The 24,946-nt window shown below is 52.3% G+C and overlaps 1 protein-coding gene across 1 annotated transcript in view; it reads right to left on the bottom strand.

The window, feature by feature from the left end:
- Nucleotides 1-24,946, bottom strand: part of Gcn1 (GCN1 activator of EIF2AK4) — a 61,247-nt gene that overhangs the window by 5,829 nt on the left and 30,472 nt on the right. The window contains exons 28-53 of the mRNA XM_006970823.4: nucleotides 24,639-24,782; nucleotides 23,158-23,285; nucleotides 22,886-23,075; nucleotides 22,666-22,736; nucleotides 21,239-21,404; nucleotides 20,784-20,978; nucleotides 18,682-18,928; nucleotides 18,014-18,135; nucleotides 17,102-17,216; nucleotides 15,979-16,158; nucleotides 12,071-12,291; nucleotides 9,444-9,512; nucleotides 9,149-9,287; nucleotides 8,864-9,060; nucleotides 8,546-8,688; nucleotides 7,411-7,528; nucleotides 7,073-7,288; nucleotides 4,956-5,120; nucleotides 4,139-4,300; nucleotides 3,816-3,908; nucleotides 3,029-3,172; nucleotides 2,662-2,931; nucleotides 2,201-2,314; nucleotides 1,600-1,830; nucleotides 938-1,131; nucleotides 717-831 (exon numbers count right to left, since the gene is read on the bottom strand). Coding sequence (XP_006970885.1) covers nucleotides 717-831; nucleotides 938-1,131; nucleotides 1,600-1,830; nucleotides 2,201-2,314; nucleotides 2,662-2,931; nucleotides 3,029-3,172; nucleotides 3,816-3,908; nucleotides 4,139-4,300; nucleotides 4,956-5,120; nucleotides 7,073-7,288; nucleotides 7,411-7,528; nucleotides 8,546-8,688; nucleotides 8,864-9,060; nucleotides 9,149-9,287; nucleotides 9,444-9,512; nucleotides 12,071-12,291; nucleotides 15,979-16,158; nucleotides 17,102-17,216; nucleotides 18,014-18,135; nucleotides 18,682-18,928; nucleotides 20,784-20,978; nucleotides 21,239-21,404; nucleotides 22,666-22,736; nucleotides 22,886-23,075; nucleotides 23,158-23,285; nucleotides 24,639-24,782 — 4,149 coding nt within the window. The remainder of the gene's footprint in view (nucleotides 1-716; nucleotides 832-937; nucleotides 1,132-1,599; nucleotides 1,831-2,200; nucleotides 2,315-2,661; nucleotides 2,932-3,028; nucleotides 3,173-3,815; nucleotides 3,909-4,138; nucleotides 4,301-4,955; nucleotides 5,121-7,072; nucleotides 7,289-7,410; nucleotides 7,529-8,545; nucleotides 8,689-8,863; nucleotides 9,061-9,148; nucleotides 9,288-9,443; nucleotides 9,513-12,070; nucleotides 12,292-15,978; nucleotides 16,159-17,101; nucleotides 17,217-18,013; nucleotides 18,136-18,681; nucleotides 18,929-20,783; nucleotides 20,979-21,238; nucleotides 21,405-22,665; nucleotides 22,737-22,885; nucleotides 23,076-23,157; nucleotides 23,286-24,638; nucleotides 24,783-24,946) is intronic.

The raw sequence follows: 24,946 nt of genomic DNA, 5'->3' as shown, positions 1-24,946 counted from the left end.
CCCCACAAAGGCCAGCACTTCTACTCCTCCCCACTCCCCCCCCAAATCAGCCCCGATAATAAGACCACCACAAGCAGAGGGCTGTCTGTGGGGGGACAATAGAAAGGTCTTCCCAGAGACTCAGCACCCTCACAGATCTGGAGTGTAACAGATGCTTCCAGAACTGGTAGGACCAATGGAACCGGATACAAGCAGGAGTCCCAGGCCTGTAACTTGGTAAGAGTGTGGCCACCGAAAAATCCTGCCCTCTCAACTGCTAAGAGCCTCACATGGACACATGCTTTTCCAAATGGCAGCATCCACTTTGGCACCTGCACCCCAGCTCACAGAGCCAGGGCCTGCAGCATGTGCTGCTGAAGAACAGCCCTGGGCGGACGCCTCCTGGAGCGGGGAGAGCGACTGCAGCTAAAGCAGCTGAGGAAAGCTCTGGAGACTGAGCTGCTGCGTCCGTGGGACAGGGGGTCAGGCTGGGCGGGGGCTCAGTGGGGACACCAGCTTAGCATGTACAAGACCTTGGTTTGATCCCCCAGCACAGTGCAGACAACAGAACTCCAGAAATATCAGTGCCAACACACTCCAACCCCTCCCAGCCTGAGTGAACATGGCAAGTCCTGCAGGAACTTAGGACAGGGGTTACTCCCACACAATGTGCAGGAACCACCTGAGAAGGGAGAAGCAACGGAACTCCCAGGGTAGCCACAGACCCACAGCCATACCTCATCATGTCCCAGCATGCTTAGCAGGAGTGAGACGATGTTTTTCCGGATGGCAGCGTCTACTTTGGCACCTGCACCCTGAATCACAAACCTCAGGGCCTGCAACATGGTGTCTCTACAGAAGAAAGGCACCGCTTGGACCCCAGGTCTCCCACACTCCTGCCCTCTACCTGCTCGGTCGGGCACGGCCTGCGAACACGGCTCCCAAGGCAGCACCGTACCTCACACCTGGGTCCTCCATCACACGGATCCCGTTGAGCAGCTCTGTGAAAAGGGGGTCCACCTTGATGTGGATAGAGATGAGTTTCCCTAGCGCATCGGCAGCCTTCAGGCGCACGCCCCGGTTGGAGTCCTGCAGGGCTTTGGTAAAGGTGGTCTGAAGCTGGGGCAGGAAGGGCTTCAGCGCAATTCCAACCTGTGGGAAAACGCACACCCAAGAGTCATTACTGTGGCGTACTAACGACATGACCACAACGATCAACCACCAGGAGCTAGCCCAGCTCTCATACACAGCTCAGAGCGCTAAGACCCAAGCACACAGGAAACCCCGCTTAGCGGTACCCACTCTCAGATCCACGGTGGGAATAAAGGAGGTAGGGGTGGCAGTGGCGGGCACCCTTTCACAGCCCTGGCTAGAGCCGCCTTTAGCCCCGAGGACAAGCAACGGCAGGTGGTATTATGAGTCCAGCGGGTGAGGAGGCGGGCTCAAAGGCACCATGATTCTAAGGTCCTCTGGTCACAGAGCTACGGCAGGACTTTGCACTGAGCCAGTACAGCGTCTATGGTCCGATCCCTCTGCTCCCATTAGGACATCTCATGTTGGTCTCCCACAGACAGATCTGTTCTCCAGGATCCAAATGGAACAAGCTCCTAACTCACTTGCCTTGGCCAGCAAGAGGCTGAGTGTCTCCAACAGAGCTGCTTTCACATTCCAGCTGAACCGGTCCCCAAGGATGCGAATCAGGGGGCCAGTGATGCTGACCACAGAGGGCCTCAGGGCGTCAGCTGAGGTCAGGCGGATCACCAAACCCAAGGCCTTGGCTGCTTCTTCCTTCTGCTCAGGACTACCAGTGAGGACTCCTTCCCGCAGCACTGGAAGGATGGAGGTTACTCCCTGACAAGAGACCAGAGCTGAGTCCAGTTCAGACGCCCCAGGCCGCCAGTTTCTCACCCAAAGCAAGGCACTCCCTACAGTCCATAAAGGGGTTGAATCAGGGTCACTGCCACGAGGGTGACCCGACTGGAGGGCAAAGAACCCCACAGGCTGACAACAGGAAACCCCGCCGCTGCCACCTCTGACCTACTGGCAGAGTTGGCTTCACAGCTTAAACCAGGGGCATTGAGCCCAGTCACAGGAGGCCACCACAGAAGCAGCACCTTCTCCGGGACACACGGAGCACACCAGACTGACCTACTGCTGCCCAGCTGACCTGCCGCACACCTCGAGCTGGGGCAGCGCCCTGTGCCGCCAGGCTTTGGCTCACCTTCTTGGGAAGGCAGAAGCCCGGCACGTGCTCGCCTTTGCTCTCGTTGCCTATGAACCGGATTTCCTTATGGAGTTCTTCTATCAGGGCCAGCTGGTTACCAGCATCCAGCTTCTGCAAGAATTGGAGAGAAGCACCCATGAGGCAAAGCCCTTCCTCTCCAGGCATGGGCCAAGGAGAGAGACAAAGACTAGCCACAAACAGGCCCGTGCTGAAGCTTAGTAACAGTGACGTAAACTTATTGTCTGGACCCACTTTTACGAATATCTGGAGTTTTAAGCCTACAGAGTGACACAAACCTGTAGTCCCAGTACTTGATAAGTGAGGTGGGAACATTGCTTGAATCTAGGAGACCAGACTGGGCAACAACAAGACCCCAAACAAACCCAAAACAATAGGAGCCGGGGAGCCTAGAATATTCTGCAACCACAAGACAGTTCTGGGGTCAGCGGCCCCCTCACCTTGGTAATGGCGTTGAGGGCATCCCAGCTCTCCTCCAGAACCACAGGACTGGAGTCATTGAAGAGGCGGATCAAGCCAGAGACCAGGCTTCGCAGGTGGCTGGTGTAGTCCGCCTTAGAGCGGGAGCAGTAGATGTTGAGGATGACTGCGGCAGCCTGCCTCATGCCCACCTCAGGGCTGCGAGTGGCTTCCAACAGGTCCTCAATGATGATCCGGTGCCCGGTGTCGTCCTCTACCGAGAGGATCACAGCCTGACAGTTGGCCATCTCCTGAAAAGCACAGGACACGTGTGCTGAGCACGGAGCCGCGGGCCAGCCAGGAGGGCCGTGACGGCCGCTGAACAGCTAGGGGTGCTCATGGCCTCACCAGCTGCTCGTCTGGAGTCCCAAGCTTCTCCTTCAGGGCCAGCATGACTGCCGGCAGGATCACACCAAGGTGACGGGTCAGAGCATCGCCTGCCACAGACGAAAGGAAAGCCAGCACCCGGGTGTTGACAGGCGGCGTGGTCAGCTGAAGGAATGATGACAGTGTCAACCTGATGAAGACTGGACCCACTTAGTGCCAGGCAGGCCCGGACGGGGTTCCAGGACAGCCCACCCCCTGCTCTGACCCACGGGAGCCCACCCCTGCTCTGAATCAAGGGAGCCCACCCCCTGCTCTGACCAAGGGAGCCCACCCCCTGCTCTGACCCACGGGAGCCCACCCCCTGCTCTGACCCACGGGAGCCCACCCCCTGCTCTGACCCACGGGAGCCCACCCCCTGCTCTGACCCACGGGAGCCCACCCCCTGCTCTGACCCACGGGAGCCCACCCCCTGCTCTGACCCACGGGAGCCCACCCCCTGCTCTGACCCACGGGAGCCCACCCCCTGCTCTGACCAAGGGAGCCCACCCCCTGCTCTGACCCACGGGAGCCCACCCCCTGCTCTGACCAAGGGAGCCCACCCCCTGCTCTGACCCACGGGAGCCCACCCCCTGCTCTGACCCACAGGAGCCCACCCCCTGCTCTGACCAAGGGAGCCCACCCCCTGCTCCAATACATCTTGAGAAATAAGGGCCCATCCAAGCTCACTGCATCTGCTTTGTCAGACCCAACATCTGCACGTGCCCAGGAGGCCCTGGAATGGGGGTGTGTGCCGTGTGTGGGGGTGTACCTTGGGCACCAGGTAGGGCAGCACCACACGGCTCTTAACAGCCATAACCTGCTTCAGACCGTCCAGGGCAAATTCCGACACCTCCTCGTCATCCTGCAGAGCGAGCGACACAGGGGTGACTGTGGGGAGCCGGTTCCCACTGCCTCTCTGCCGCCGCCTCCACGCCCCTCCTCGCCTCCCACGTTTACTTACTGTCCAAGGACAGGCACAAAGCCACGTCAGATTTGTGGCACCCACTCCCAAGTCCCCGCTGCTTGGCAGAGCCCCTGGTCCTCACTGTCACAGACAGAAGGCCACACTGGTGGAGGGGGAGGCCCACTCACCAGCTGCTTCAGGAGAAACGGGAGAATGTCCTCCAAAGCCTGGTGGCCGATGGTGGAGTGCAGCTGCTCAAAGGTCTTGGCTGCCGCCTCTCGGACCTCCTCTAGGGGATCACATAAAGCCTTCCTCGCCGTGGGCACGAGGGACTCAGAGAAGTACAGCACCTACAACAACATAAGCCCAAACTAGACGCCCGGAGAACCAACAAGGGAGCTAGGGCTCAAACTCAGCCAGACAGAGTCCGTCTGCCGATGGTTCTGCCTGCTCTGACCGTGAGAAACTGAAGCAACAGACCCAGGACACCTGATCATCCCCAGGAATCCCTCACCTCGACTCGGCAACTAAAGAGCTCACTGTCATCACTAAGTCCCAGCTACTTCCGGTCTTCTACAGACTTGACCGACCCCAGGAGGCCCAGGACCTGCCCTCTAGCTCCCAGACTGCTTTGCTCACCTCTTGGAAAGCCAAGTTCCTCAGTCTCAACTCCGCTAACAACCTTTAGTCTCCATAGACCAGGTGGTGTCTCTGTGCCCAGGAAACACACCCTTCCCGCCCCCACCACCTCCCGCCCTGAGGTGGCACCACACACGTGACCTAGTCAGTAAAGGACAGACACACATCTACAGCAACCTCCAGAGTGGGAGAGTCATCTCCAGTTTCCTAAGGCCACTCGAGGAAATCCTCCTTAGTTTTGAGCTAAGAAGGAAACAGTCTGCACACGGTGGCAGTCCCCTCCAGAGTGAGGCTGGCACCCTCCCCAGAGCAGGCCATCAGTCACCCACGGCTGCATGGGCTGCAGGGCCCTGTAAACATACTCACAGCGTCCCGGCTGGTAGACTTCATGATCTCACTCAGCCCGATGCACACACCCTGCCTCTCATCACTCTTCTGAGACCTCAGGCCTTCCTCGAGGATGGGGATGATCTCAGGGAGGATCTTCTCCCCGAGCTTCCGGACCAGGTCCCCCAGTGTCCTTGCTGCGATCTGTCAGCAGAGGGAGGCAGTGTCCATCAAGTGTCTGCAGACCCCAGGGCACCCAGAACAGCTCCAGAACAAGGGCCCTGAAGCTCACAGGCTTCACGGACTGAGGCTACCTTCCCGGAAGATGCTGCAAACACAGCAAAGGAAAGCCAGTGCAGGCATCATGGCCCATGCCTGTAATTCCAGTGTACGGGAGGCTGGAGCAGGACTAGGAGTTCAAGGTCAGCCTGAGACAGATTCTATCTAAACCAAAACCAAAGAGAACAAAACAAGATGGGCTGGATGGATGACTCAGTGGTTAAGAGTCCTCACTGCTCTGGTGGTACTGTGTTCCCCGAAATATTGTGCACCCTAATAAACTTATCTGGGGTCAGAGACAGAACAACCACAATATTAAACATGAGGATAGGCAGTGGTAGCACATGCCTTTAATCCTAGCATTCCAGAGGCAGAAATCCATGTGTTCAAGGATACAGCCAAGCATGGTGACTCACGCCTTTAATCCCAGAAAGCGAGCCTTTAATCCCAGGGGGTGATGGTGGAAAGGAAAGGTATATAAGGCGTGAGGACCAGAAACTAGCAGCATTTGGCTGGTTAAGCATTTGGCTGGTTAAGCTTTCAGGTTTTGAGCAGCACAGTTCAGCTGAGAGCCATTCGGATATGAGGACACAGAGGCTTCCAGTCTGAGGAAACTGGATCAGCTGAGAAGTTGGCCAGGTGAAGTTAGCTGTGGCTTGTTCTGTCTCTCTGATCTTCCAGCATTCACCCCAATACCAGGCCCTGAGTTTGTTTTATTAATAAGACTGTTTAAGATTCATGCTCCACACTGCTCATCCAGAAGACCCATGTTTGAGCACCCACATCAGGTAGCTCACTACTGCCTCTAACTCCAGCTCCAGGGGATCCAACACCTTCCCCATGTGGACCCATGTGCACATACTCACATAATACTTACCATAATTTAAAAATAAACAAAAAACCCAGCCCTATCTTCAGGGCAGTGTGGAGACCAGTTATGGTGGCCAAGCCTGTAATCCTAGCACTTGGGAGGCTGAAGGAGCAGGACCAGGAGTTGAGGTTAGTCTACACAATCCTTGCCCCCCAAATAAATCATAAATACTTATATAAACATACAAAATGAGGTTAGCCTCACATAAAACCACAGCACAAGGCATGTCAGCCTTACACACGAACATGAAGTTCATCACAGAACACAGGGAAGGCCAACCCCCAGCTCACTGAACATACTTAGCCCAGTGCTTTTGCTCAAAAAAAGCTAAATTTGTAACAAATGATTTAAGGAAAAAGATTAATTTTGTCTTTGAAGCCACATACAAACCCTCCTTTAAAGCTAAATACACAATTTGCTTACCAGGACCAGGCATTAGAAGTGGGCCAAAGCGACAGGCTGAAGTGAATTATTGTAACAGACTGGGCACTTCCCCCAGGCCCCGGCTGGCCCTGTCTCTCTGCCCAGCACACCAGCTCCATCTCAGGCCTGTCACTCCAGCTACCAGAGCCTCGCCCTGGCCTTCCACAGGCCGTGTCTCATCCCGGGCCCTTTGCACCTAAGGCAGACCCATGGGGCAGTTCTGACGTTGTCTTCCCCGCCTCTCCAGCTGGTCACTGCTACAATTGTTCATATTCAAACATCATTTTTTCTAAGAAGTATTTACTGACCCCTCGCTGGGCCATGTGCTCTTACTGTGGGCATGAGTGTGAGTTGCATTTACCACAAACATATCTGACACACACATGTGACTATCTGATCAATATACATCTCATTAACAAGGATAAGGAGGGAGGCTCCTTTTCTTCCCAGTGTGTCCACAGACACTGGGCCACAGCGTGGCACACAGTAAATATCTGCTGAACGACTAAACAACTAACTAAATGTTCCTGTCACGGAGGGACTCTTGTGTCCCCCTCAAACTCTGTGGGTCCAGCAAACTCACCGTTCTTTTATCTGCACATGTACTTGCCAGGAAACCCAGCAGGAGGCCAAAGAGAGTGGGCAGGATCTCACGCAGCGTGCGGGGTGTATTGGAAACGACAATCTTCCACACGTGTAGTGACGCCTGCCTCACCACCAGCTGGGTGTCTGAGCGGCCCATGTAGAGCCCCGCCAGGACCCGGTTCCGCCGATCAACCCCCAGGGCAGTGATGATCGCCTGTAACCCACAGAACAGACAGAATGCCGGTGAGGAAGCCTCCAGAGCAGGGCATCAGGGCGTCAGGGTGTCAGGGCGTCGCTCCCACAGGCACGGGAAGGAACCCAATGCCAGGCCCTCACCTTGTTCGACTGAGCAGTTCCAAAGTTGTCATCTTCAGAGGCCGTCTCTGTGGTCATTTTCCCCGTGACCCCGGAGATGTGGAACAGGAGGTCCCCAAGGAGTTGAACAGAGCTGAACCTGAAGGCAAGAACTGACTCATAAGGGACGGTGTTAGGTCTGACCCAGCACTACAGAGACTTAAGACTTCAAGGGAAGGTCCCCAAAACATCCACAGTGGCTAGCTCTGCATGGGGACAGGAAGACAAGCTTCATCTGCTCACACTACCTCATGCATTTCCCAAATCTTCTACTAGTAAGCAAGTTCCTTCAGTCATGAAAAAGAAGGGCCGGGTGCCACCGTTGGCAGAGCCTTGCCCAGGATGTAGGCTGTCTTGGACTCAATCCCCTGTACCACACAGGGGATAAAGAATAAACTGTTGTTTTAAAAGTATGTATAGAGGCTGGAGAGACGGCTCAGCAGTTAAGAGCACTGGCTGCTCTACAGAGGACCCAGGTTCAGTCCCTGAACCCACAGGGTGGCTCACAACTATCTGTAACTCCAGGGGCTCCAATGCCCTCTGCTGATCTCTTTGGCACCAGGCACACATATGAAGCAGACACATACACACAGGTAAAACATTCATGCACATAAGATAAATCTTTTCATAAAATAAAGAGCACATGTGCCCCAGGCACACATACTACAGTCCTAGGACCCCAGGGGTAGAAGGGGGGTTGAGTCTGTGGCTAGGGTGGGGTCCATAGTGAGTTCAAGGCTACTCAGCTACATACTGTTTCAACAAAACCAATCAAACCCAACCAAAGTCCTCTGTATGCATATCTCTATCTTTAAATCCATCTCCAGTTTTTTGGATAAGCAAAGCTTCGGATGGGGATATGGCTCAGTGGTGGAGCACTTGTCGGAATGTGTGAGACCCTGGGCTCCATGCCCAGCGCACGCGTGTGTGCGCACGCACACGCACACACACATACACACACCCCAGGAGAAGGGGGCATTAACTCTGCTACAGGAAAGCAAGAGTGATGGTCTGTCTAAAAGCAAAGGTGTAGAGACAGGTGACAGCTCTCAACTACATGAACTCAACTGGGATTGCGAGATTCAAAGCTGGAGCCGCCAGCCTGGGCCCTCCTCACCGTATTCTCCAGAGGTCATCGAAGAGGCCTTGCTCCAGCTGGGGCAGCAGCAAGGCAATGGCTGTCTCAGCATACATAGAGATGACCCGCTGGCCGGCACGCAGGGCGGTGTCACGAACAAACTCATTCTCATCAGCCAGGGCCTAGACGTGCAGAGAGCCATCAGCCAGGGCTGCCTCTTCGGAGCACCCAGACCCACAGCAAACGGGGCTTTCTGAGGAGCAGGATGGGGACTCCTGCCACTCGGCCCCAGCCAGCGCAGGAGAGCGGTAGCACCCTCCTCACTTCCTCCCTCCTCAGGGTGTCACTGGTACCTACTTTGAGAATACAAGGGATGATGGGTCCCACATAAGGGGTAAACTTGTCCCCAAAGGTGATGGGCAGGTAGTTGAACATCATGATGTAGCCATCTCGGACATGGGGTGCGATGTCGACTTTGCTGGCCGTAGCCACAATTTCTGGCATCAATTTCTCCAACTTCTCTACTCCTAAGCCAGCCATTACCTCAGCTAACCCTGAAGGACAAGAAAGGAATCAACTCGCTGGACTGGAAGCCCCTCAAGAATATTCCATGTCTGGCCCCTGGGCATGCTCTGGTCTTACCTTGGGCAGCGCCTGAGCGATCCACAGAGCTCTGCTCATAGGTCAGCGTCTCCATCAGCCATGGCAGCAAGTCCTCAAAACACGACTCCCCCATGCCCTTCACCATGGCCCCAAGGGCCTTTGCAGATACCGTGCGCACCTGTCATGGAAGCAAGAACAGAGAGGGTGAAGATGCTGCTCAGGGAGGGCTCACACAGGAGCAGGGAGGACCCCGGCCTACCTTCTCCTCCTCCCCTGAAAGGCACACACGTGGTCTGGGGGGAGTTTCTAGATACTGGGCTACACCTAGACTCACCTCAGGGACAGGGTCCAAGAGTGAGGCTTTCAGGCCAGGTGTCACACTGGGCAGGTAAGGAGCCAAGTCCTGTAACAACACAAGATGCGATTCAGACAGAGGCCCAATTCCAGTCTTCTCCAGGCCCCTCCACTGTGGACCCTGACATCGCCACTCTGCAGTCAAGAGTGACAGGAAGGGCCTCACAGCTCACAAAACGTCTGGGTAACTGGGTAGGACAACAATCTTCTGATTGTTTTACACACACACACACACACACACACACACACACACACACACACCCCATATTAAAATGTAATTTTAAAGCTAAAATATAAAACTGCAAGGCATAATGGCATATGCTATTAATTCCAGCATTCGGAGGCAGAGGCAAGCAGATCTCTATGAGTTCAAGGACAGCCTGGTCTACACAGCCAGTTCCAGACGAGTCAAGACTGCTTAGTGAGACCCTGTGAGAGAGAGAGAGAAAGAGAGGGAGAAAGCAGACCCAGAAGGACAAACATGGTATGTACTCATTCATAAGTGGATACTAGATATAAAGCAAAGAACAATCAGACTGCAACTCACAGAACCAGGGAGGCTACATAGCAGGGGGGACCCTAGGGTGACTGTGGCTTATAATAAGTTTTGGTTTTACTCAATCACTGGGCAAGCCTCAATGAAACATTTCACTATTAGAATAAGAATTTGTACTGTATCAAGCTAATTATAGAAAAAATAAATTAAACAAATAAATACTTAGAAAAAGAGAGGGAGAGAGAGAGAAAGCTATTCTTCCTATTCATTTACTTGTTTGTTTGTTTGTTTATTATTTATTTATTTATTTATTTACTTGTTTATTTATTTAGGGGACAGGGTCTCACTAAATAGCTGCAGCTGGCCTGGAACTCACTCTATAGACCAAGCTGGTCTTGAGCTAACAGAGTACTGGGATTAAAGGCATATGCCACTACATCTGGCTTGCCACAGCTCTTAAAATAGGAAAAAACAAAAACAGCTCCCCTCCACCATGGGATACCATATAACAAGTAACTTACGTAAATTATGGCACACAAACTTGTTGGGGTGTTATATACTACTAAATTATCAGTTGGGGGAAACTTATAACTTAAGAAATAATGTTCAGGAGTATAATGTTCTTTCTCTCTCTCTCTTTCTCTGTTGATAGGGTCTTGCAACGTAGCCCGGGCTGGCCTAGAACTTGTCACGTAGACCAGGCTAGTCTTGAACCTGTGGCAATCCTCTGCCTCCTGAGTGCTGTCTATAAAAGCATGTGCCATCACACCTTGCAGTAATGTGAAAACATCGACAGTCACGTCTCTCCTGTTGGAGGAGACCTGTGGCATTATGTTGCTGTTTTTCTGATTTTCTTCCTGAAACAGGGTCTTCCATGTAATGCGCACCAAGCGGACCTCTGTGAGTTTCAGGCCTGCTTGCTCTACAGAGAGTGTTCCAAGACAGCCAGGGCTTCTCAGAGAAACCATGTCTTGAAAAAACAAAACAAAAGTATTCTATATGTATGGATGTTTTCCCTGCATGTACATCTGTGCACAATAGACATCTCAGGGCATTGATCGCCCTGGAACTAGAGTTAGATGTTTGTGAGCCACCCTGTGGGTGCTGGGAATCAAACCCAGGTCAGGGCTCTTAACTGCTAAGTCAGTGGTTCCCAATCTTCCTAATGCTGTGACCCTTTAATACAGTTCCTCACGCTGTGGTGACCCCAATCTTTAAAATCATTTTGTTGCTATTTCATAATTGCAATTCTGCTACCGTTATGAATCGTAATGTAAAGATCTGACATGCAGGACATCTGATATGTGACCCCTGTGAAAGGGTCCTTCAACCTCTTCCCCATTCCAAAGGAATCACGACCCACAGGTTGAGAACCACTGTGCTAAGCCATTTCTCCAGCCCTTGGGATTTTGTAATCCTCCTGTCTCAGCTTCCTGAGTGCAGAGACCACAGGCATACATCACACATACAGTTTCAAGTTTTTTAATTTCCTAAATTGTCTAAAAGAAATAACCTCGCTTAGCGGGGCATGGTGGTGCGTGCCTTTAATCTCAGCACTCAGAAGGCAGAGGCAAGCAGGTCTCTGCGAGTTTGAGACCAGCCTGGGGTACACAGAGAAACCCCATCTTGAAAAATAAAACAACAACAACAACAACAAAAGAACTCCACTTTAACTTCTTTTGTGTATCAAGGCAGAGCCATGGTGGATGGTAAAATGCCAAATGCAAACTCCTGGAACAAATGAATAAACAAAGCAAATCTCCCCAACTAAACTTAACTCTTCTAAGAGGCTTACAGAAGCACACACTCCCAATCAGAGAACACTCCAATGAAGGAAAACTGCAGCTGCTTGGTGAACACTCCTGAAAGGTCCCAGGGGAAGGCAGCCTGTTCTCTGCCCAGTGTGTAGCAGACGCCACGAAGACAAACCTTGGCCAAGCACAGTTAGTTAAGCCCTTGAACCACTGCACTCTGGGAGATGCCCAGATTTCCCCCTCCCACCCTAAGTGGCCCAGGGTTCCCTGCAAACATAAGCAGAGATAATAATGCCCACATCCTTCCATGTCTGCTGTGGACTGGAACTTTGCACCCTAAGCCAGCCGGGCTACTACCTTCTGGTCTGTCAGGGAGTACATGTTGCCAATAATCTGCGCCGCCATCTTCCGTGTGTCCGTGGAACGGTCCTGGAAGGCTCTCTGGACAATAGGCATGATGAGCGCCAGGGACGGGGCATCAATGAAGTGAACAAACTTGGTGTCCAGCAGGGTCTGCAGGCATTTCTGGGTCTTCCTTGATGGGTCTGTCAGGGCATCCAGCAGGACCGGGGCAATGGCTGCATGTCACAGAGGGGAGATGCTGGTCTGTACAAGTCTGGGAAGTGGCAGAGCCTTAGGGAGAGCAACCCCTGCCCAACAAGAAGAGAAGGTGGCAGCTGGCACCCTCTACACTGTAACCGAGACTGGACAGGACATCAAGGACTAGTTTCCAGAGGAGGAGCTGCAGCCAGTACGGAGCTACCCGGGCACCAGGGGCTTTCCTGTAACCAGCCACCAAATAGTGAGTTCACGGAAAACAAATACAAAAGTTTTAGACACTGAAGGCCCAAGAGCCAATGGCAGAAATAAAGCACTCAATACATAAAGCAGCCAAGGACTAGATAAAACGACTTCCATATAAACAGCCCAACAAGAAGACTCCAAGGAGTGTCTGTTTATCTTCTTCACATACCCAGGCAATTTAGCCCCTGAAGACATGTATTAGCCAACAAGAAATTAATAACCTAATTATAAAACAAACAAATGATATGGATAGGTAATTCTCAAAAAAGATATGGAAATAACCAAAAATGACATAAGAAGATGTTCAAGTCACTGGCCTTTTGGGAAATGTGAACCTAAATCAAAAGGACAGGAAGCAGAGGCAGCCAGAGCTCTGTGTTCAAAGCCAGCCTAATCCACATTAGGCCAACCAAAGCTACATAACAAGACCTTGTTAGGCCAACCAAAGCTACATAACAAGACCTTGTCTCAAAAAACTCAAACACATCCCACAAGGAGATGCCACTCAAACTTGCTAGGATGACTATAAGCACAAAGATAACAGTTGTAGTTATATATTTGCACACACACCCCCCCCCCCCACAGTAATAAAGAAAAAGAGGCTATCGTTTTGAAAGTGAGGGGCATGAGGGAGGGTAGCTGAAGGAGCTGGAGGGAAGAATGGGAGGGACACGTGCTATGATTCTACTTCAGTTAGAACAGACTTCTAAAAAGGTAAGTGCTGGCGCCCGAAACCGAAGCCCTCCTACCCTGCTGCTGCAGGGTCAACGGTGCAGCCACCAGGACACTAAGTCCACAGGGAGTTCCAGGTCAGCCTGAGCCAGAGTGAGCTACTGTGGCAATATAAACCAAACCAAAACACTGGCGGAGTGTGGGGGCAGCGCACGCCTCCCAGCACTCGGGAGGCAGAGGCAGGAGGATCTCTGAGTTCTAGGACAGCCTGGTCTACTGAGAAACCCTGTCTAAAAAAAAAAAAAAAAAAAAAACCCAATACACTGTATGTGTAAATATGTACAATTTTTACTTAACAATTTGCCTCAAAAAGTCTGGACATTTTAAATAAATTTTAGAGGCTAGGAAGCCATGGGAGGGAAGCCTTAGGGAGAGGTGACAGAACGTACATGACATGAACACAGGAGGTAAATCCTAAGGGACACAAGTTTCGGGGGGGGGTGGGGGTGGTAAGAGTGCAGAGACGGGAAGGAGGGAGGGCGTGAGAGAGGATTAACCCCAATTCAGGATGTGACATAAAGTCATGTGGAAAGCCACTGTTCTGAAAGTCAAGCACATGGCTCAGATCTGTATTAGCATTCAGGAGGTTGGTCAGGAGGACTGCCCCAAGTTCAAGGCTAGCCTGGACTACACAGCGAGACCGTTTCAAAATTTAAAAAAATAAAAATAAAAGAATGTTTAAACCAAGGTATGCATCCTTACGAGACCGCACGTCTGCTTTACCAACGACAGAGGTGGGCTCGACCCTCCCGCTGCGAGAACTGGTAAACGCCCCGTTACACACTGTGTCTTACATGTCACACTCTGTAGGACGTCAGAGAACCAAGGCCCTCCCTCCTCAGTGTGCGAGCCGCCCTCCCTCTCCCTCTCCCCTACCCAAGGAAAGCTTTTCTGCTCGGGAAGAGTCAAGGGACGGGAAGGAGGGGGAGGAGAAGACAAAGGAACAGGAAAGGCAGGCACGGAGAAAACCAACACTCCAGTCCCCTACTCTTCCCTTACAAACAGAAAAGGAAGCTGAGTGTGGTCGCTCATGTATTCGCATTTGGAAACCAGAGGCACGTGGATCTCTGAGTTGGAGACCACCCTGGCTTACAGAGAAAGGTCAGCCAGCCAAGGTTACACAGAAAGACCCTACATCAAAACAAAAACAGGGATGGAGAGAACTGCTCTTGCAGAGGACCAAGCTCAGTTTCCGTATCAGGAGGTTCACAACCACCTGTTAACTCCAGCTCTGGGGGATCTAACCTGTGCCACCCCCCACCCCCATCCCCACACCTGTACTCACAGACATGTATGTGTACATATACAGACACAGGCCTTAAAAATAATACAAACAGCCAGGCAGTGGTGGCGCACGTCTTTAATCCCAGCAGTCAGGAGGCAGAGGCAGGAGGATCTCTGTGAGTTCGAGGCGAGCCTGGTCTATAGAGTGAGTTCTAGGACAGCCAGGACTGTTTCAGAGAAACCCTGTTTCAAAAAAACCAAATAATAATAATAATAATAATAATAATAATAATAATAATAATACAGATGAATCTGGAAGATAGAGCTAGGCATGTGGCACACACTTGTCACCCTAATACTTGTGGGCTAGAGGCAGCAGGAGGCCATCCTGGGCTACATAGTGACCCTGTCTCAAAACAAAACAAAACCAGCAACTGGGAACACAGCTCAGTGGTAGACCACTCATCCAGGATGGGCAAGGCCCTGGGTTCCACCCCCAACACACGCATGCGCTCGCCCACAAATCAGTTCACTTCCTAATGAAACATACATGTCTAGTCATTTGATGGCTCCATTCTATGTCCCCACACCCATGCTCAGAGTTAAAGCTTAAAATGACACAAGTGATAACGCCAGTCAAGGTGGCGGCTGGATTTGTCGCCAGCCCTCAGAAAAGAACCACACTACGGGCTGGGACATAGCTCAGTTGGTAGAGCCCATGCTTAGCATGGACAAAACCCTGGACTAGTGCTCAGCGCTGCCTAAACTAGGTGTGGTGAAAACTCCTATGATCCCAGGACTTGGGCGACAGACGCAGGAGGATCAGAAGTTCAAACTCCTCCGAGGATGCTAGTCTGCACACACAGGCCAGCCTATGCCAGAGACCCAAACTCACACTATAGGATACATCTGGGCCAGCGAGATGGCTGTCAGTAAAGGCACTTGCTACCCAGCCTGAATGGAGCTCAATACGCAGGATGCACACGGTGAAACCATGGAGGAAAACAATTCTCATTAACGACAGTTAATTTCCACACGTGCCAATGTACACTTGTGCCTATATACATACATACAACACTAAAAAATATTACAAATTCCTTTAATTGAAAAAAAAGAACAAGGCTAATACTTTTGCCTGGTGAGGACAATTCCAAAGAACTCAGGGTTTCAGATGGTGCTGGTGTGCTGCAGGCTGCCAAGGAGTCTGCAGACCTCACGGCTCAGCCACCTGCACAGGGGCTCAGAGCCCAGCTGCTCCTGAGCCAGTGACTCGGTGCCCCTATCTAGGAAGCCAACGACGTCGGCTCCAGACAGTGGGAGAACTGCCTGCTTCCGACGTCCCTTCAACTCTGTAGTCTGAGGAAAGGAAGGGCTTCCCAGCAGTAAGGTTACTTCAACACGGACATATTTGTCCTCAGAGGGCAGCCGTCTCAGCGGACACCCCCTAGAACGTAAGGAGAAGGTAAGGGGTGCAGCCGGAGTAAGTGCCCCACGGGAAAGCATACCCAGGATCTCCGGGTTCCTGATGACAGAGCCAATCTGCCTGAGGGCTTGCTGTCCCGCCTTCTGCACTTTGACGTGGGAGTCCGTCAGCACCTCTGTGAGCTTGGGCACAATGTTGGGCAGGCAGGATGACAGCTGCTTAGGAGCACAGTACGCCATTGCCCCGAGGAGCTCTACTGACCCTGCAGACAGAAGACACGTGTCCAGCACTGAGCCACTCAGCCCGGCCAGCAAGACACTGTGCTGGCTATAGGGGGAGGGACACCCAGCTTGCCTCCCTGCAGACTCGTCAGTCCCTGGAAAGAGGCCCACTGCACTGTGGGACTCCAGGTGAGGAGCAGGCAGAAGAGGGAAAGAGACGACACCAGGATGGGTGTCCTGGCTAGTTTATTGTCAAGTAGGCACAAGTTAAGTCATTTGGTAAAAGGGAATCTCAATTGAGAAAATGCTTCATAAAATTTGCCCATAGGCAAGTCTTAGTGCATTTTCTTAATTAGTGATTGACATAGGAGGCCCAGATCGTGGTGGGTGGGGCCATGTCCTGGGCTGGTTGGTGGTCCTGGGTTCTACAAGAAAGCAGGCTGAACAAGCCATGAGGAACAAGCCAGTAAGCAGCTCTCCTCCATGGTCTCTGCATCAGCTCCTGCCTCCAGGATCCTGCCCTGACTTCCCTTCCTTCCTGATGGACTATAATCCCAAATTTCTTTTGGTCATGCTGTTTACCACGGCAGTAGAGATCTAACTAGGACAGCAGGGAGACCTAGTTTAGTCCTGTGGGTGTTCCAAGGGTTAATCACTAGATTTCTCTGGCCTCAGTTTCTTCATCTCATATTTGTGCTGTTTCAAACTGAAAGGCAAAGCCTGAAGGAACAGAAGGGAGGCCATGCAGGAAGGTCCCAGGCCCTGACCCTCCCAACCAGAATGGTTTTAGTCTGCTTGTTTTAGAAGGTTCCAGATTACAGCTTTCAAGACCAGGATTTCCTCAGAGCTGCGGCTTCTGCATGACAGTGTAAACGAGCTACTCTGCCATGTCCACAACAAGAGCTGTGACGACCTACATCCCTCCCTGCTGAGGGTCATTTCCGGAGCAGGAAGCTGAGACAGACACACAGGGGGTGGCCTCACCAGCTTTCGTCCGCCAGGATTCCTCCTCCAAGGCAGCTAACAAGGACGGGAGCACCAACTTCACGCCATGAGCACTCAAGTTGCTCATCACAGCTTTGGCACAATCATCTGCAGCCTCAAGGGAGGAGAAAAGACATTCAGGGGCCTCCTTGCCTGGGCAAGCACTGAGGCCTGACACTCACCCTAGTGTCCCTACACTGACCAGGACTGCGGTTGTGTCAGACCCTGTGCCCAGGTCCAGCGGAACAGCCAAAACACATCTTAAAAAGCTTCTGTACTAGGAGCTGGAGAGATGGCTCAGCAGATAAGAGCAATTTGCTTGGGACAGGCAGTGGTGGCACACAACTTCAATCCCAAGACTTGGGAGGCAGGGGCAGGCAGATCTCTGAGTTTGAGGCCAGTCTAGTCTACAAACTGAATTCCATGACAGCCAAAGCTACATAGAGAGACCCTATCTGGAATGGAAACAAAAGAGAGCAATTTGTTTAGCAATCTGAGGACCAGAGCTAGGATTCTAGTACCACCCAGTAGCCAGGCACTTCACACATATGCACAGCCCTGAAAGAGTCAGAGACAGGATTGCTGGGCCTTTCCTGCTTCCAGCCCAGCTAAGAAAATGTGAGGTCCCAGTTCAGGGAAAGGCCTACCTCAAAATAGGTGAATGATACAGAGGAAAGAGAGGACATATGACATCCTCTTCTAGCTCCCAGTCCACACATGGACATGCTCACAGACAAATACGTAACACACACGCACACACAAATCAAGTCTTCAGTGTGTAAGGCAAACAGAGAGATCCGTAGCAGTAACCAGTGTGCCAGGTACAAGCTGAAGGGCCTCTGGCAGTGGGGGCTGGGACCCGCCCTAGACACCTCCCTGACCCAGCCCGCCTGGGCGCAGTCCCGGACTTACCTCCCGTACGTACTGGTTCCCATCCCCAAAGCACAGCAGCAGATGGGGCAGCACGTGGACCACGTAGGGCTCGAAGAGCTTCCCCAGCATGGTGCAGAGCATCTCGAAGGCAAACAGCGCTCCTGGGGGAGAGGAGGACACAGTGCTGGGAGCCCGAGGGCCAGCACCCGGCACCTCCTCGGGCTGTGGCGGCTACAGGACCGAAGCCCAGCAGCCCGTCTCAGCACTCAGGGCAGGGGTGTGGCCGAGGGTGACAGGCAGGGAGTTTCTAACACTTCCTGGTGCCAACAACTAGAAAGGCCAAGCTTCGTTCAGCTACAGTGCTCTATTACAAGTCAGAAAGCAGGCAGGGAGACAAGCCTAAAATCCTAGCACTCTGGAGCCTGAGGCAGGAGGACCACCAAGTTGTAGGTTATGCCTGGCAACTTAAGAGACCCTTCCCTTGAAATATTGCAGTAAGGGCTGGAATGGAGCTCAGCAGTAGAGCAGCCTGTCTAGCATGGGTGAGGCCTGGGGTTCAGCCCCCAGGAGTGCAAGAAAGAAAAAGGGGAAAGCGCAGGCAACCCCTGACAGACAGGGCTGGGATGGGTCACTCGGTCCCGCCTCCCTTCCTCCGCAGTGTGGGCCCAACTTCCTGGGCTGTCAGCACCGAGCTCCGGGACACCCACCCTCTCGCCTTCGGAAATTCTTCTTGTCCTGGATGGCATCGGTGAGCGCAGCCATCATTTCCTGCTGCTTCAGGGAGAGGATGCCCAGGCCTTTCACCAGGCCCGCCAGCCCGTAGGCAGCCCCTTTGCGTTCGGCATACTTGTCTGACTCCAGCAGCTGCTGCATGAGCCGCTGAATCATGCCCCCAGCATCCTCCTTGACGGCAGGTACCAGAGGTGGCAAGCAGCTGGCAACAGACTCCTGGACCTGTGGGAGGGGCCGTCTCATGAGCGCAGGCAGCTGAGTGGCGGCTGTTGCTGGTGGCCTGCACAGCGCAGTCTCCCACCCAGCCTTAGCCACTGCTTCGTGGCTAAGCATCAGAGAAGCAGTGCTCCCTACAGACTCATGACACATGCATCCCAGGGCACGCACTGCAGTCGGCGAGTGACAAGAGCAGCCGCCCCACAGTGCTGCTTCTCGTCTGAACCACAGCTTCTTAAACTGCGGCTCACAACCCCGCCATGTGGGGCTGCATCATAAATCAATGTAGGGACTGTGAGAAACTAGGAAACAGTAAGGATTTCTGAATGGACAACGGCCAGAATTAATTCAAAATCAAACCCGGAAGACTCTCTGGCAATGCTCATGCTTGTCGCCTAGAGAGACCTCACTGCAGCCTCGGTTCTGAACACACAACCGCACTGTCCCGAGAGTGCTGTCACACCACCCGACCGCAGTGAGCCCTGCCGCAGCCCCTCAGCTCCCACTGAGATGACCGTGTGTCGGCAATGGCGGTGTCTAACTGTGCCTATGAGGTTTTCTGCGCTCAGAGAAGCACCGTGGCTCAATTACAGAAAACAGACTTGTAGCATGTTCCTCTCATCATTCCTCAGTGAGTAAGTGTCAAACTGCTAGAGCTCTGGATCACACTGTGTTAGAAGGCCTAATTTTTTAAAAACTATTGGAGTTAGCTGGGAGTGGTGGCACATGCCTTTCATCCTAGCACTTAGGAGGCAAAAGCAGGTAGATCTATGTGAGTTCAAGACCAGCCTGGACTAGTAAGTTTCAGTCCAGCCTTCATAAAGAAACAAATAAATAAAATAAAAATTGATTGAGTTGATGACCCAAGCTTTATAAAAAGTTATTCTATAAACTTTGACTTGACATTAAAACAGAATTTCCCACACTTTCTGAAATAGCCTTAAAGAAACATCTAAAAGAGAAGGGCCATGGAGACGGCTCAGCCAAGTAGACCAGCACTGCCACCAGGCATGATGACCCGAGTTCCATCCTGGGGACCCCACAGTTGAGAGAAAGCTGCTCCTCAAGTTGTTCTCTGACCTCCACACTCACACTGCGGCAGGTGCCTCCTCCCACATAAATTAGTAAGTACAATGTTACATATGCCTACCACTTTCTATCATGTGTTTATGCAGAGTGGCAATCTCAGCACTGATTATAAAACAAAAATTAACTCAAATTGAAGTTCTACATCCTAAGTAGTACCAAACATGTAGGCAAAATTTGTTTATATAAAAATAAGCAAGTGAATCCTCTTTAGTACAAAATCTGTTCTCATCTTTAGTAAATGATAAAAATCATGGTATACCAAAGAGTTGTTTGGAAAATGTTATGGTTTATTACCACTGACATTCAATTTGCATGTCTATTTTTCATACACAAATACCCAGCATTGAGTAAAAATGTCTGTGATAAAAAGGGGTTGTAAAGCTGGGCGGTGGTGGCACATGCCTTTGATCCCAGCACTCGGGAGGCAGAGGCAGGCAGTGAGTTCTAGGTCTGGACCAGGCTGCCTGGAACTCACAGAGATCCACCTGCCTCTGCCTCTGCCTCTGCCTCCCCAGTGCTGGGATTAAAGGTGTGCGCCACCATAGTACAGCTGGGTTGTTTTTCTTTTTTATCTTTGTGTCTTCAGTGCAAGATTTACTCTAAACACACAATCATGCACACGCACGCACACACCAAAGACAAACCTCTAGCAAATGAGTAGGAGAAAATGAACCGCCTAGGTTCTTCCTGGAGAGGAGATGGCTGCCGGCGTCCCACAGCCCATCCACAATGAGCCCTCCCCGGGGACTCACAGCCCCACGGTGGGAAGTACCTGCTGAGAAGGTGTAGAGAGGGCAGCAATGAGCTTGGCAACGATGGGTTTTACTTTGGGGTCACTCTTGTCCAGGTGCTTGGCCAAAGAACCCATCAGGACCACCACACTCTGCCGCACGGCGTCATAGCTGGCATCATTGGGTGCATCCTTCAAGAACTCCTCAAACACCGGCAGCAGGGAGTTGACATTCTCCTGAAAAGGCCAGACCCCAGAGCCACAGGTCAGCCCACAGGCTGAGGCAAGCAACAGGCTTTGCCTCTGGGGCTGGCAATGCCGGCAGGTTTTCCAGCTTCCAGCAGGCCTGCAGCAGACCCCTAAGGATTGCATCCTCTCAGTCTTTCTGACACAAATGAAATTTCTCACCAGGTGCTGGTGCCCTGTCAGGGTTTCTGGCACTCGCTTCTCTTCTCAGTCTCACCAGCTCCCCGCCCCCAGCTGCTCAAACTGCTCACCTTCCCATGGGCATTGAGTGTTGCGAGCGCTGCATCTAACATGCACTTCCGGACATCTGGGTTTCGGTCATTGAGGGCATCAGGGACAAAAAACTGAAAGAGTGGCTTCACCTGAGAGCTATCCAAATACTGTGAGAGCTTGTTCAGGGCCAAGGCTAGACCACACCTAGGAAAGAAATGGGAGCTTGTAGGTGGCGAGGGCCAGTCAAGGGATCCCACACAGAGGAGGACAACAGCAAACAGCTCTGGGGCGGCAGGGCGCGGCAGGGCGCGGCGTGCAGCCACGAGGCGACTGCCCAGTGCTCTGAACAAGCCGCTTGTGAAACGGAGACCAGCCACTGGCCCGAGGTTACCTCCTGCAGGATGTAACAAGGACCCATTCTGCCTATTTCCGACTATGGGAGGAGATGTACACCTCCTATCTGTGAGACAGGCTGAAGAGGAGAGACCTTGATAAAAGAAACCGATGCAACAGCCCTTGGTCGGGAACAAAGGCAAGGTGGAATTACTCTCCTCAATCAGAGACAAGACATTCTTATTCCGAGCCGACTGTCTCGAATGAAAAGGAAATAAAGCACGATGGCCCCACACAACACCCCGTACTAGCGCACAGCCAGAGAGTGGAGAATGCGGGTGTGCTGGCTGGTTACGTCAGCTGGACATGGCTAGAGTCACCGGAGAGGAGGAAACTTCAATTGAGAAAATGTCTCCAGAGGATTGGGTGTAGGCACTTTCTTTAGGGTTCATGGTAGAGGGCCCACCTAATTATGGGTGGGGCCATCCCTGGGCTGGTGGTCCTGGGTTCTATAAGAAAGCAGGCTGAGCAAGCCATGGGGAACAAGCCAGTCAGCAGCACCTCTCCATGGCCTCTGCATCAGCCCCTGCCTCCAGGTTCCTGCCCTGACTTCCTCTGATGATGAACTGTGCTGTGGAAGTGTAGGCCGAATAAACCCTTTCCTACCCAACTTGCTTTGGTCATGGCGTTTCATCACAGCAACAGTAACCCTAACACAGTGTGGCCAGCCATTCAGGAAGCTAGCCCTACTGTTTCATGAAAGCCCACTGTGGGTGACAAGTGTCTTCCCAGGTCATATTTGCTCCTGGACACTTACCTACCCTCCACCTACTACTTCACAGGCTGAGAGAATGAGCCGACGTCTGCTGAGAGCACTGCACACTGCTAATGGGCTAGGACTAGTGCCTTTCCAGGGAGGTTCGAGCAGTGTGTCCTCACACAGACGAGGGGACAGTGTCCAAAGATGCAGAGCTGGTAGACAGGAGCCAGCACTGATGCAGGTCTCTCTGACCCAGGCGGCCCGACTTCCCTTCTACTTCAGCATCAGCACATGCTATCCCTTGCAGCACCCACCCCAGTCCAGCTAGTGTGTCTCAGAAAGCTTGGCAACAAGATCAAAACCGGGCTTTACCTGGCTTCCCACTGGTCTGGGGGGGACTCTGAAATCACTCGTCCCAAAGCATCCAGCACTGGGGGCGGCCGCTGCAACAGACAAGAGGCTGTGCTCAGTGCTGTCCCTTGCCCCGGGGCATCAGACAATGGCCCGGACCCCTGAACCATAACACAGGCTGAGCAGAGCACATCCACGCACTTCCCCAGCCCCAGACCACAGCAGCTGCCAGGTCACTCACATAGAGCTTCTCCTGGTAGATCTCCATGAGCCTGCCCATGACCTCTGCCGCCTGCCGCTGGTACCGTGCCACCGCCTGGGAAAGGGCCTCAGCCCCAGCCTGCCTCACGGCTGCCTCATGGTAAATCACATCATCGATCAGCAAAGAACAGAGATCTGATTGTAGATCGAGGCCCATGGTGGACCAGAGCCTGCAGCAGACCAAAGTTTAAGACTGGTCAAGCAAAGGCCTGAAGCGCGTTCCCCGGCAAACCCTGCTGGAAGGACTCTGACCTCTCAGCCAGCTTGCGGATCTCATCATCCTTGTCAAACTTAACGACCCAGAGTCTTCGCAGCAGGTTCAGGCCGTTCTTTTCATCAGTGTCAGGTGCTGGCAATACCAGCTGGAGTTCCATCAGCCCCTGGGAGGAGGAGGAGGGATCGGACTATGAGACTTGACATCTCCTCACTTCTGCTGTCCTAAATACAACCATTAGCTGCGTGTGGCTTTAAAGGAAAATCAACTAAAAGTAACCGCAAGTCAGGCAGGCATGGCAGCCAGACCGCAAACACTAAGCTTAGTGTTGGCCTAACTTACAGTTAGGTGTTGGACAGAGCTGGGCTAGAAGTGCTGGGAATCAGCTCGCCTGGTGACCTGCTCAGACCCCTCAAATAGTTTTTTTTGGGGGGGGGATCTAGGGTTATAGCTCAGTAGTTCAGAGGATACATCACGGCCCTCAACCCAGCTTTTTTTCTTTTGTGAAATGATGATGCATGGTGGTAAAAGTTTTTGTTTTGTTTTTAAGACAAGTTTTCTTTATGTAGCCCTGGCTGTCCTGGAACTCACTATGTAGACCAGGCTGGCCTTGAACTCAGAGATCTGCCTGCCTCTGGCCCCAAATGCTGGGATTAAAGGTGTGCACCAAAGCTTAAGAATTTTTTTAAAGTAAAAATTACCAATTTAACTCTAAACATGGCTGACAAGACCTCAAAAGGTGCTTGTTAAATGAATTAAACAAAAAAACAAACAAACAAAAAGCATACTGCCATCATTTTTTCCCACAGTAGGGGGACCTAGCATTTGGGAACCACAATCTAAAAGCCATCCAGAAACGCTAAACAGAGGCATACAGCTGAATCAATGCCATAATCCTGTGAGTTAGGTCAGGGGATGGTTATTGTTAATTGTCAACTTCACAGACTCGAGAATCTCCTGGAACATGGGCCTCTGGGCATGCCAATGGGGGATGATCTTGATTATTATGTTCACTGATGTGGAAGACGTACCCACTGTGGGTGGCACCATTCCCTAGGTAGGGAGTCCTAGAGGACTGGAGGAAGCAGGCTGAGCACAGACAAGCATGTATCCACTACTCTTTTTTTCTGACTGCAAATGTTATATGTCCACTGCTTCAAGGTCCTGGTTCCTTTCCTAACCACATGGATCACAACCTGGAACTATGAACTACAGAAACCTTTGATCGCTAAAGTTGCTTTTGTCAGCATATTTTATCAGTACACAGAAGAAAAATAAAAAGACCAACCATATGGAACTGCATCAGGAGCCACAACTCAGACTGACCATTAAAGAAAGTCTTCCTCGGTAGAGAAAAATGGACAGTGCTACATCATGACAGGCTTAGAAGGACCCTCACCCACCCATGATCTCCTCTCCTCTTTGCCTCCTAGCCCCGTCTGAGGTAAGAGACGTCCTGCCCGGCGTTCCTCACGCAGCTCCAACACTCGCCCAGAGTAACAGGAAAGCACAGACGCACCCGGAGCGCGGTCTCCCGCACGCTGGTACATGGGGACTGCAAGGCAGAGAGCAGCACGTCCACCTCCTCCTGCTCCGCGAAGGCGCAGCCGTCCTCGCCACTGCTGCTGGCACACAGGGTGGTCAGGGTGTCCGAGGCTAGAACCTGCGGACGACAGCGACACACTGGTTCAGTTCGGCAGCTCATTTACACCAAGGCGGCCCAACAGCTGGGCTTAGAAAACCCACCCATCGCGGCTCTAGGGCTAAGACCCACAGTCAAGCCAGGCAGTGGCATCCCTTCTACACAAGAGGGCCGAGAGAGAACTA

This window comes from Peromyscus maniculatus, chromosome 23 (assembly GCF_049852395.1).
Source record: "Peromyscus maniculatus bairdii isolate BWxNUB_F1_BW_parent chromosome 23, HU_Pman_BW_mat_3.1, whole genome shotgun sequence".
NCBI classification, from domain to species: Eukaryota; Metazoa; Chordata; class Mammalia; order Rodentia; family Cricetidae; genus Peromyscus; species Peromyscus maniculatus.
Note: the sequence above shows the minus strand (reverse complement) of the source record. Positions and strands in the feature narration are given on the sequence as shown.